The following is a 12,203-nucleotide window of genomic DNA, read 5'->3' on the forward strand; positions in this document are numbered from 1 at the left end:
TCCTAACCGCGAAAGAGCAAGCCGACCTACAGCTTGCTAGCCAATTACGCTGGGAAGGAAAGATCACGACCCCGGGAGACCCTTTCGAGCAGTCTAACTATACAGAGATAGAAGCATTACAAGCCCGCGATGTGTTCCGATTCGTTACCTTTAATATCGGTAAACATAGAGCCTAACGCCTGTTTAACTCACATATAGTACGGGAAGTCAAAGGAAAAGGCATGGATACACCGTATGAGAAATCTAGGCTTGTCATATAAGGTTATAGCGATGATGAGAAACAATTGATATTAACTCAGTCCCCTATAATCCAACGGGCTAGTTAACGGTTACTAATATCATTGGCCCCCTCATTACAACGCTCTCACGGCCTGTTCCTTTGGATACGTGATATTACGCAAGCCTACGTGCAATTATCCACCACCCTCAATAGATCGATTATCGCCAAGCTACCTAAGCAGATAGCGTATTAATACCCCAATAACACTATTATGGAAGTGGTGAAGCCACTGTACGGAATAGCTGAGGCAGGCACCCACTGGTGGGCGACATACTTCCGGCACCATCGCGAGAAGTTGGGCATAACCACATCGACCTATGACCCCTATTTGCTGATATCCGCCGGTAATGACGATACTGACCGTACTAACGATACTAGCGATACCACATGCTTCGGTATCGTAGGTATGCAGACTGACGATACCCTCGGCCTAAGTGACGATGCCTTCTTCCAATGGGAAGAATTGGAGCTTACCAAGGCAGGCTTCAACGCCAAGCCCAAGACGAAGCTATCACCAACCGTGCCCCTAATATTCAACGGATGTATGCTCACAATTAACAAGACCGATGGCATAATGACGTTATGCCAGAAAGGCCAAAGCAAAAAGATCGCGACCATCGACAAGAATGCGCCTATAGCCCAGCGTAATTATGTCGAGCAACGCGCTCGCGGTGCTTATGTGGCTACGGTCTGCTAACCCGAGGCGTCTTTTGACCTGTCTGTTGCGGCACAACATCAACAACCTGACCCTAGGGATATCGCGAGGTTGAACAAGCGCCTTCAATGGCAGCTCGATAACCAGGATCGTGGCCTACGGTACATCAATTTGGCCCTTACTACAGCTAAGATCTTTGTATTTGTTGACGGATCCTTTGCCAACAATAAAGATTTAAGCTCCTAGATTGGTTACGTGATTATACTAGGGAACGAGGAAGATACTACAGATAATGCCTTTAAGCTGACCGGTAATATCATCACTTACAGCTCTACAAAAAGCAAGCGTGTAACGCGAAGCGCACTCGCTTCAGAGCTATATAGCATGGTGCAAGGGGTTGATATCGCATATGCGATAGGCACGACCCTTAACATGATTACTAGTAGGCTGGGATTGCCGAAGATCCCTATAGTCGTGTGTATGGATTCGTTTTCGTTATATGAATGCCTTGTCAAGCTAGGCACTACCAAGGAAAAGAGGCTCATGATAGATATTATGGCCCTGCGACAGTCATACGAGCGCCGGGAGATTTATAAGATCCGTTGGATCAACGGGAATAATAATCTCGCTGACGCAATAACTAAGGGAACGCCTAATAAAGCCCTTAAGACCTTCGTCGACTACAATAAGGCTGTTATACGCGTTGAAGGGTGGGTGAAGAGGCCGGTCAATATCTGACTGAATTTGGGAAGTATTGGTGATATCATGTATGGCAAGTGGGTGGATTTTCCTATGTTCAATATTATGTTCAATGCTGCCGTTGTTACTGCATTTACTGCTGCCCCTTTTCTTTTGGCTACGATATTCAACATACCGGATGTACGGTATGATGCTGCCGCGCGGCGCGACAACGTTATCGGCGGCACAACCTGCCGAGACCGCGCCGCACTTTCTTTTCTATGTGTGCGCCTTACATCCTAGCGATTCCGATGTTTGCTTCTATAAAAAGAGAAGCTGCCAGTGTCGGAATCGCTGTCGCAAGGTGCCCAATTGGGCATATTGCGACGAATGTGCCGCGCACACCGTTGCACACGATGTGGCCACTTTTGCCCCTGTGCCCCTGTGCCCGGTAGGGCACGCGGGCAGCCCGGCCCGACCGCGCCGATGCACGTGACTACGGCACGCACAAAAAGGCCACATCGTGTAATTCCCCCTCTTTTGCTTCCTTTCCTACCTTTCTTAGTTAGTCATGACCAAAGAAGAATCATACCTTTGATCGGTGACCCTACGGTACACGATACCACGCGCGCGACCCTACGTACAACTGGGTACCCCTTGATGTAAAACCAACAGGTCACGTCAGTTAAGTTATTATGGGGGGGTCGGATGGCAAGGGGGGGACACTGGTCGGTTGACCTGTACCCTCGGCTGGGCCAGTTGGTTGCGAGTACGGAGTACCAGCTCGGTAGGCAGAAAAAGTGGGCCTGCCCCAAAGGATGAAACCCCCCCCTTCAAAGGGATAATTAAGTCATAAGCACCAGATGCAAGGCTAGACGACGGCGATCCAGCCTCCGTCTCCGGCATATGCATTCGCGAAACACGGCCTAGACCTCCGTGAAACGCTGGCTAAACTCTCCGTTGTCCGGGTCCAAGGTGTTTACCATGTGATCATTGCATACACACATGGCACGTGTGGGGGAAAAAAGAAGAAGGAAAAGGGTCAAAGCTGCACAACTACTTGATTTATCCGGTTGCATGTGCTTGCTTATCTCGTCAATTCCAGGCAGGTAGATCTCTTTACTGGCGAACGTTCTTGCTGATGTCGCTCAGATCCAGGCAGAGATACGTCTCTTCGCTTGCGAATGCCCTTGCTAAATCTCGTCAAAGCCAGCCAGATGGATCTCTCTGGAATATCCTTGCTTATCTCGTCAATTCTAGGCAGGTAGATCTCTTTACTGGCGAACGTTCTTGCTGATGTCGCTCAAATCCAGGCAGAGATAGGTCTCTTCGCTTGCGAATACCCTTGCTAAAGCTCGTCAAAGCCAGATAGATCGATCTCTCTGCTTGCGAATATCCTTGCTTATCTCGCCAGATGGATCCCGTTACTTGCGAAAACCTCCCACGCGTGCCATATGTGACCATCTCCCCGACACGACGTATATAAAGCCGGCCGTCGCACCTCGCAAACCAAGCAAATGACTCTGGCCACCTCCTCCCACCGACCTCGACCAACTTACTCGCCCCCCCCCCCCCCCCCCCCCACCCCAGCAAGCTTCAAGCACGCAGCCGCGGCCATGAAACTGCATCTATTCGTCGTTACCGCCACAGCCGTGGCCCACGCCGCCGCCGCCGGTGTATATTGCAGGGCCGGTTCAGATGATAGCGGGGGCCGTTGCGAGAAAAAGTCAACCAAAAACCACAAAGTCTACAGCTTTTGCGTGAGTTTTGTCCTGCTTCCCGGAAACACGCGAGATTCCTCCGAGTATCGTATGCTAATGCGTCCCCGACAGTGCCAGCCCAAAGCAAGTGGTTCTTTCACGCTTTACAGGACACGGGCAGAACGACTTTCGCCTGGCAACGATTTCCCGTGTATTGGAACCGCCAAATACCTTGACTATGGGTATATTTACTGCGTGACCGACCCGCTGGGACCGCCGTGAAACAATGCCGCCCGGGGAAGACATAAACACGCAGTGGGAGCTTAAACCCAGCGGAAGTTGTACTTGTCCACCCATTTTTCTTTCCACTAGCAATGCATTCTTTTAGCACTACATGCAGAAGTTGTTGTCTCCGTTTCATACCATCACACGCTGCACACTGTATCAGAACACGTAAACACGCAGGAGCGGGGTTTATTGGACATGAAGTAGGCGCTCAGCGTTGATCAAGGCTGGTAAGCCTGCTGCATACGGAGGGCTCAGGGGAAGGTTTTCATCGACATGCTGGCTGGGGCTGTCTGGGGCGGAGGAAAGCTTGGAGAGCTCGATGCCGATGCCAGTGCCAGTGATGCTGCTCCGATAGCGGTTGTCTGCCGTACGTACAGAGTATTTTTCAATGTTGAATCCGGTCTCTTGGCGACGGGCCTCCGTTTGCTGCTCTCTCAACTGCACGAGGTTCAGTGCAGTCTGGCGAGACCATGCCCAGTGCCCAGCCAGTGCACGAGGGTTAGCCCTAGACAGGCCATACATACCGATGCGCACTTGGCATTGGATCCAACGACGGAAATTTCCCTCGCCGTCCTGTTGAAGCAGGCCCTTTTACTCCGTACATGACTTGAATACACTGGGACAAGTCCGACGACGGAAGACGCATCCCACTCCACGTCGAGTCAGGTGACCCGCGCAAAAGAAATAGACCCGTTCATGTTCACGTGCAGTTGAGCTGCTGCTGCTGCTGCACCTGTAGTTTCTCCGGCTCCGTCGACGGCCTGCGGTCAGCCATTCTCGTGTTCCATTTGTCCATCCTCGTGTCAGGTGGGGCGCCGGCGTCTTTATCAACCACGGCCCGCTGAAAAAAACTCATCTCTCCCGATTCTTCTTCTTTGCAACTTCATCACCCTCATCATCATCCTCATCCAACCCCCCGCGACTGCCCGTGCGTGTTGGCGCAGCACGCGGCTCTGCATGTACATTTAGCTCCAGCTAGGAATACCACTCAACCCTTAACTTGACATCCTGACGTCCTGCGCTTCGCCAAGCCTCGCAAGGCTTTGGCCCGCTTCCCACCGCGAAACTGCCGCGAAACTGCACGGGACCCGTGATCCGGCGCGTTCGAAGCTCTGGCCACCTCTCAGTGGTCGCCAGAGTCAAAATGCAGCCTAGATTAATCCCCAAGTGCCCTGCCAAGGGTCATTCTCTGTCGTGTTACAAAGTCTCAGCGTTTTGCAATGAGGAACTTTGCGTCAAATTTCAACGAGATACATGTCACCCCTTTTTGGACTCGTTCCGTTTCGTAGCACGCTTTGCTGTCTGGCCATTTTGTAAACTAGTGCAACGGTGTTTTTACCCAGGCTACCACGAGCGTTTCTATACAGGGAGTCTACAGCTCCTTCTTCGCCTGGGGCATGTCTGACAAGGCAGCAGTCTGCTGCTGTTGTTGTTGTTTGGCAGGTCTCGCGGCAGGCACAGCCAGCTTCGTCCCGGACGGGGCAAGGATTCGCTTTGCAACGAGAACGGCAATCTCGATGACGAGCGCGATGACGCCCGAGCAGGCCAACTGCCAAGACGGCGCGCTCACGCTGCCCAGCGGTGCGCGAGGGAACGAGATGATCCACTCGGCGTAGTACGGGAACCATCCGTACGGTAGCCAGAACATGGGCTCCTTTCCATACCAGTAGGGAATGACGTATTGCGGCACCTTAATCGCCAGCATCCGCATCGCCGTGAGGTAGTTGTCGAACTGGGACCTGGAAGCCTCCAGTTCTCTTTCTGTAGCGCAAACACACGAAATCACCAGCCGTCAATCTCGGTCCTCACGTCTCGATGAATTCACAGATGGGCATGGCAGCACATACTTGTGGCCTCCAGCTTACTATGAAGCTTGTCGTGCCGGCGGCGAAGCTTGGCCCATTTCGCAAACTCGTCCTGGCTGCTGGTTGCGTTCATTTCCTGGCGGACCTTGACGTACTCGGCCTGTAGCTGGCGTTGCTCGGCGTCAGCCTTGGACGTGGCGATTGGGAGATGGTTGAGTATCGTCCAGATCTAGTAGCGCCTGTAGTTAGCAAGCCGTCTCTCTCTCTCTCTCTCTGTGTGTGTGTCTCTGTCTGTCTCTCTCTTTCTTTCCTTTTTTTTCTTGGGGTGGTTTTTTTTTTGGTTTTTTGGTTTTTTTTGCAACTGACAACCTGGAGGTTATATCACGATTCCTGGGGCTGGACTCTGCATACCAGGTCGTTGATCTGTGCCGCACCAAGGGCGTTGATGAGCTGGGCCAGGACCTCAATGGCAAATATGACTACGAGTATATTCGCCATGTTCCGGACAAGGGGGCTCACGGGCTCCGCGCGGGGTAAGCAAGATTGTTTGCAAATAATTAATGAAGGAAAGAGATGTGGCTGCCCGACCGTTGCGCGGGGGTGAGCAGGAAACGTAGCCGTCGCGTGGTTGTTTTACAGAGCTACTTCTGCGGGCGGGCGAGGCTCCACGTTTCATGCAAAAAAAAGGCTACGACGATTATGTCATGCTGGAATTCTCCCCGCTGGATTGGCTGGCTGGCTGGCGGTGGCGGCTGCCACCAACCCGTCTGGGCTTACCCTGCATGACATATGCTTTGCTCGATATGTTTTGCTCGGGATTGGAAACGTACACCAACCGCAACCGAAAACCGAACCACCGAGGCATGTCAAAGGTCAAATGTCAAGGGCGCTTGATCCCAGTGTCAAGGAAGCTCTGGGAAACGGCCGTCACGCGGACGTCTTTGAACAGGTGGCAACCGTCTTCTCGACCACACAACAGCAACATGGATACCTCGAGATAGAGATACTGCCGCGAAGCCACGCCGTGGACGAGAGCGCGCACTTTCTGCAAGACGGGCGCTTCGTCGCGATCCCCCGGCTGAGGCTAGCACAGGCATTCCTACACGCCCGCCGCATCCTAGCAAGCTCCCTGTCGCAGAGCGGCGAACCCGTCGCCGGCGATGACGACGAGCTGCAAAGCTCCACGGCCGTCATCCTCCTCATGGACCCGGAACATCTTACGGCAGCCAACACCAGGAAAAGACTGCTGCTGCGGAAACGGCAGAGCCAGGCGGCGGGCAGCGCCGGATACAGGGAGAGGCTCGCCCGCGAGTCGTTCGTCCTCAACAGCCTGCTGACCAGCAGGCTGCACCGACACACAAAGTCGCCCGTGCTGTGGAATCACAAACGATGGCTGCTGCGGCAGATGGAGCAGGCGGAGCTGCCGGTGGACACGGCGCACGAGTTCGAGAGGGTCATATGCGTTGCGGCAGAGAGGCACGCGCGAAACTACCACGCCTGGTCGTATGCGAGGGATGTGATGGCGCTGCGGACCTCGCGCGAGGGACGCGGCACCGGCCAGCCGGATACCGGGGCGGGTGAGATTGTCGCCCTGGTTGCGAGGTGGTGCCGCCTTCACCACGACGACATATCGGGCTGGTCGTTCCTGCTGCACCTTGCGCTGCTGTTTCCGAGCAGGGCCGCGGGGGTGTTTGACGACGTGGTGTCGCTGACTGAGAAGTACAGATGGCGCAACGAGTCGGTCTGGCACTTTGTCAGAAATGCTGCTCTGGTCCCGGGTGTTCATCAAGTCCAAGTCCAGCCGACGGACGAGGCGCGTGTGACTCGAGTGTGGAAGATGCTGAGAAGAGAGGTGGCAGAGGAGGGGGATCTGGAAGCACGCATGCTGGAGGCCAAGATCCTGGATAGAGCGGCAGGCTATATTGGAGTCGACCCGGACAGTTGGAGGGCATAGCACTACTGCACGGCTTTGGCTTTCTGGCTTTCTCGTTCTCTGGCTTTCCGGCTTCCCGGCTTTCCGGGAGGGTTGAGCCGCGGGCATGGGGTGTACACCCAGGCAACTGGGATATTGAAATCTCAGCACAGCTACTCTGTAGCTCGGGCTCATAACTGGACGAGACGGCTCTGCATGTACTTTCAACACAGGAAGTGTGACCTTTGAAGATTCCCAGAATGTCCTACATCTTTGGCCAACGCCTTGTCGCGTCGAGAATGGCGAGGCAGCAGGAAATTGGAGATTAGCATGGCCCATGTGCACTGATGAAGAAGATTGGCAGCAGGTCCGGCAACTGCCATCAAACTCTAAATACCACAGACCAACTTTAAGCAGCGACCCGGCGGGCCCTTGCGGAGAGAACAGTTGCACACGGACAAGTTAACCCGCGTCGGCTCCCCCCTGAGCTCGGGCTGCCGAAGAGGCCAGTGGCAGCCGCGCCAAGACTTCCCACGACGGTAAAACGATAATGCCATGGCCGTCACTAGAGCGAGGCCACCGCCGACTAACCGAAGCTCCTCAACAATGACCACTTGGCCCGGACGTGGTGTCGTGGTGTCATCAGCAGGCGTACCCCGTGATCGGAAGTGGCGGCCGGGGTTTCTGCCAACAGCCTCTCTCTCCTCTGTTGACCTGTTGACGATGTTGATGCGCTGATCTCCATCCAACAGGGAGCCAGGGTTTGAGGGGGCAACAGACGAACAAAGCGCCGGCCTCTTCCTAGTCTGGCGCGACTGACCCAAAGATCCCAACGGCAGGACGCCCGAAACAAGGGCCCGACGTCGACACTCTTGTACTCAAACGGCTTCCCTGCACTGGTGACCGGCAATGCTGACGGGCTTGCGCAGGAGGAACAGGCCGAGACGGGAATCTGTATACTCGGTACTCCGTACAGGGCGCGGACTTCGCAGCACGCAGCATCACTTTCCGACGGCATTTGACACTGGAGGTTCGGCGCAGAGACGAGCTTCATAGCCCAGGGGTCAATTCCAGTTCATGTTCATTCAACGTTATACCACATGCAAACACTGGGCCTACCCCTTTCGGCTAGTAGAGGGCACTGGCAGTCTGCCGTCAGGTAAGTACATGTACGGACGTACCTAACGTAGCTAAGGTACGGAAACAAAGTCCACAGTCTACTCCGTACAGTGTACGCTGGTGCCTGGTGGTTACAGTCTACGGTGGTGGCGGTGGTGGCGATGGTGGGTGGTGGGGCAGAGCGAGCTGCGAGCTGCATGTCTGTGGTCACTAGAAACTTGAAACATCTGCTGCTGAGCGGCTTCCCAGCCCTCAGGTCTCATCCCTCAGAGGCTCAGTCTTGGCGGTAGCGGTGCCAGTGTTGGCTGCAGCAGCAGACGAAAGCCCAGCTGGCCGGCTCGGGATCGAAGCTCACATGCAACCGGCTGATGCTCATCATCAACAAGTGACCGGCATTCAACAGAGGACAGAGGAATAAGGTACCTACCTTACCTAACCTAAGCTAGCCCGTTGCTGACGTCAGGTAGCGCCGTGCTTCATTCCTCGCCGCGTTGGTGGGCTGGCCGTGGGCTTGAAGGCTGGGTGGACTCGGTTCGATAACTCCACCTGGCAGCTGGTTGCTCTCGAGGCGGGCCGGCCGGTGGGCCAGCCATTAGCCAGCCAACCACTCACATCCCCCTGGTCCCACATGCAGTCATATCCCGGTCCGGAAAGGATTGGCAGCTTCCCAGGAACCCCTTTCGTCCCATCGCCCGCGCCCATGCCCACGGACTCCAGAGGGCGGACCGTGGAGCGCTACTCTACTGTACCGAGAACAAGTACGGCGTACGGAGTACATCATGACTGACCCGCAGGGTTGGTCTCCTGCCCCTTCCCTCATCTTCAGCCTCGTCCATCGACATCTTTCGATCTCTTCCTTCTTTTCCTGGTTCCTGTCGTCTTTTGCATACCGAGTACTGCCAGCTTCTTAATTCTTGGTTTTCCGTCTTTCCTTTAATTGCTTTGCCGTCGACGTCATCCTTTTTTTTTCTTCCCTTGTGTGTTTCCTTCATTAATTGTTCAGGATCTGGAACGAATCAGCCATTGGACTTCACCAGAAGATAATTCGCGTTGATTATCTTGCCTTTTTTTTTTTTTTCTTTTTCTATCTTTTCCCTCTCGGTCTTGTCGTTGCCGCGCCGCACTGCATTCTCAGCATTGCCATGGTTTCGTGTAATTTATAGTCGATTAATCCATCCTCCTCGACAACGCTCTCCCCATCGTCGAGTCTCACCCTCGGTTTACGGAAATCACCCCAACCCTGCTGAATTGGAAAAGAGTTTGCATGATAGCATCTCAGCCGGCCTCGTGCGATACGTCGTCGTCGCTTGCCACGATTCATTACCCTTCTTCTCGCCCTCTTGGCCGATCCTCGATACGTTTCGAATGCAGCACGACGTTGGATAGTCTTTCTTCACCGTTCAATTATGATTGCTGTTGCGTTGCTGCCGCTGGCGTTATGGACCCTCTGTGCTTCTGCCTTCTTCCCGTACACCCCCGTATGGTTGAAAGAGAAAAAGGAGCTTTCCTTGCCGGTTGAGGCGAAGCGGAATGCTGCTGCGTATGCGGTCAATCGTGGGGTTTCCTTTGCCCTCGAGCGGAAAGCAGGCCGGGTTAGTGCATCCGGGATCATTAGATGTCGCCTTCATATGCCCCCCTGCGACGGAGTCTTGTTCCCGTTTACTCACGCTAATCATGACAAAAGAACAATGGCTCACCGGCTTCGAGAGCTTCAAAACAAGCCATCTGGCTGAGGACCAAATATGGGCACGCGAATTCGGCGGCTGCTGCAAATGTTGATTTGGAGAAGAGGTCCGCAAACTCGTATCATGTTATAAATGCCACCCAACCAACTCAGTCCATGGCTGCGGGAATCGACCAGGACGGTACCGACTATTCATACTTCATCACAGCTCAGCTGGGTTCCAAGGCCAGGCAGTTCTACATGTTGCTGGATACCGGTGCCGGATCGAGTTGGGTGATGGGATCGAGCTGTACCGACAAGGCCTGCACCATGCACAATCTCTTTGGATCGGGCGACTCTGATACGCTGGTCGAGGCGAAGAAGTCTTTCACCATTTCGTACGGGACTGGAACGGTCCAGGGCAGCATCGTCTCCGACGCAATCAGCGTAGCCGGCATTAGCGTCCAGTACTCGTTCGGCCTTGCTTCAAAGACTTCTGATGACTTTGCCTACTTTGCGTTTGACGGCATTCTCGGCATGTCGATGAGTCAGGGAGCCAGCGCCAACTTTCTCAAGACGCTGGCCGATGCCAAGAAGCTTGACAAGAACATTTTTGGCGTTTCGCTCAATCGTGCCTCGGACGGGACAAACGAGGGCGAAATCAGGTTTGGCGCAACGAATGCCGACAAGTACACGGGAGACATTAGTTACACGGCAGTGGGCAAGGACGGCGACTGGGCCATCCAGCTTGACGATATGGCCTATGACGGTAAAAAGGCGGGGACGGGAGGGGTGCTGAGCTACATCGACACGGGCACTTCCTTCATCTTTGGACCGGCGGATCTGGTCAAGAAGCTTCACGCGGTGGTTCCGGGCTCGGGCAGCGACGACGGGTTGACCTTCAAGGTGCCATGCGACAGCGACAAGTCGCTGACGTTTACCTTTTCCGGAGTCGACTACCAACTCTCGCCTCGGGACTGGATTTCGCCAAAGGACAGCTCGGGCAAGTGCACCAGCAACATCTATGGGCACGAAGTCGTCCAGGGAGCCTGGCTCCTGGGAGACACGTTCCTGAAGAATGTCTACGCTGTATTCGACAGAGACCGGAAGCGGATCGGGTTCGCCGCTGCAGCCGGCTCCCAGAGCGCTTCGGGCGACGGCTCGCCCACGTCGACGTCCACCAGCCCGACGACCGGCACGGCAACCAACCTGACCGGCCAAGTCTCGGGCACGTCCGGCAGCTCTACCCCGTCCAACCAGTCGCCCATGGGTCTCGGGGGCCATGAAACAGGCGCAGCGGGGTCTGGCCGCGACGCAGCAAAGCCTACGGAATCGTCCAAGTCGTCTGCTGCAAGTGCCGGCCGCCGATGTTGGGCACAAGTCGCGAGCAGCATCTTGATGGTGGCCCTGGCTGTCGTGGGCGCATGATGCCGACGAAACCCCACGTCGGCCCCAGCGGGAGAGGGGAGCCGTTTTGCGGATCTGGGGAGGACAACACAACAAGTGCAAGGACGACATTGCGATACCCATGTAGCGGCACGACGACGACGGCGCATTTTATCGGGGTGGGGTGTGAAGGCTTGAGACGGGACGGAAAGGAAAAGAGGTGGACCCGACGACTCTATTTTGGGAAGCAGTTGTGTACATACCTGTTTAATATCTAATACATGCATATACATATTCTCGGACGCACAACGGACGAGCACTTGAGGTGCGAATTGCCTGACGCGACTGGAAGGCCGTCTTGTGAAGCATGCGATGGCAGGGCATTGGCATTACCAGGCATGTAGGGACTAGCTGGCAGTTGAGGCCCAGGCCGCCTAGCCCCGGGCTCAATGGCTCATTGTTTATTGTCCCGGCGGCAATCAATTACAGCAGCAACAGGAGGTGTGTACGTCCTATGTACCTCACCACCAACAGTGGGTGGTGCAGCACCCACCATCTACCTCCTGAGTCCTTAGGAAGTACCTCCCTACCTGCATGTAACCAACCATTAACCTCAATCCTACGCGCCTTGCCACATGCACCTAACCTCCCTCCTACCATCTATCCGCTACTACCTACCTCCTTATTGACCAACCACCCACCTCCTACCACCACGTA

At 54.8% G+C, this 12,203-nt stretch overlaps 6 protein-coding genes across 6 annotated transcripts; 4 read left to right on the forward strand and 2 right to left on the reverse strand.

The window, feature by feature from the left end:
- Positions 1-2,754: 2,754 nt before the first annotated feature.
- UV8b_07244 (uncharacterized protein) lies at positions 2,755-3,134 on the forward strand (the record flags this gene model as incomplete). Its single annotated transcript, XM_043144741.1, has 2 exons — positions 2,755-2,873; positions 2,978-3,134. The coding sequence occupies 2 exons, from the start codon at positions 2,755-2,757 to the stop codon at positions 3,132-3,134; spliced, it is 276 nt and encodes a 91-aa protein (XP_043000676.1).
- A 95-nt stretch (positions 3,135-3,229) lies between these two features.
- Positions 3,230-3,595, forward strand: UV8b_07245 (uncharacterized protein; the record flags this gene model as incomplete). The annotated part of the gene is made up of 2 exons (XM_043144742.1): positions 3,230-3,373; positions 3,446-3,595. 2 exons carry the CDS (start codon positions 3,230-3,232, stop codon positions 3,593-3,595), a joined length of 294 nt encoding a protein of 97 aa, XP_043000677.1.
- Positions 3,596-3,787: 192 nt separating this feature from the next.
- UV8b_07246 (uncharacterized protein) lies at positions 3,788-4,376 on the reverse strand (the record flags this gene model as incomplete). Its single annotated transcript, XM_043144743.1, has 3 exons — positions 3,788-4,039; positions 4,126-4,174; positions 4,306-4,376. The coding sequence occupies 3 exons, from the start codon at positions 4,374-4,376 to the stop codon at positions 3,788-3,790; spliced, it is 372 nt and encodes a 123-aa protein (XP_043000678.1).
- A 597-nt stretch (positions 4,377-4,973) lies between these two features.
- UV8b_07247 (uncharacterized protein) lies at positions 4,974-5,904 on the reverse strand (the record flags this gene model as incomplete). The annotated part of the gene is made up of 3 exons (XM_043144744.1): positions 4,974-5,362; positions 5,449-5,635; positions 5,818-5,904. 3 exons carry the CDS (start codon positions 5,902-5,904, stop codon positions 4,974-4,976), a joined length of 663 nt encoding a protein of 220 aa, XP_043000679.1.
- A 379-nt stretch (positions 5,905-6,283) lies between these two features.
- Positions 6,284-7,360, forward strand: UV8b_07248 (uncharacterized protein; the record flags this gene model as incomplete). The annotated part of the gene is made up of 1 exon (XM_043144745.1): positions 6,284-7,360. The coding sequence occupies one exon, from the start codon at positions 6,284-6,286 to the stop codon at positions 7,358-7,360; it is 1,077 nt and encodes a 358-aa protein (XP_043000680.1).
- Positions 7,361-9,843: 2,483 nt separating this feature from the next.
- UV8b_07249 (uncharacterized protein) lies at positions 9,844-11,528 on the forward strand (the record flags this gene model as incomplete). Its single annotated transcript, XM_043144746.1, has 2 exons — positions 9,844-10,029; positions 10,122-11,528. 2 exons carry the CDS (start codon positions 9,844-9,846, stop codon positions 11,526-11,528), a joined length of 1,593 nt encoding a protein of 530 aa, XP_043000681.1.
- Positions 11,529-12,203: the final 675 nt, after the last annotated feature.

Source organism: Ustilaginoidea virens, chromosome 6 (genome assembly GCF_000687475.1).
Source record: "Ustilaginoidea virens chromosome 6, complete sequence".
Taxonomy (NCBI): Eukaryota; Fungi; Ascomycota; class Sordariomycetes; order Hypocreales; family Clavicipitaceae; genus Ustilaginoidea; species Ustilaginoidea virens.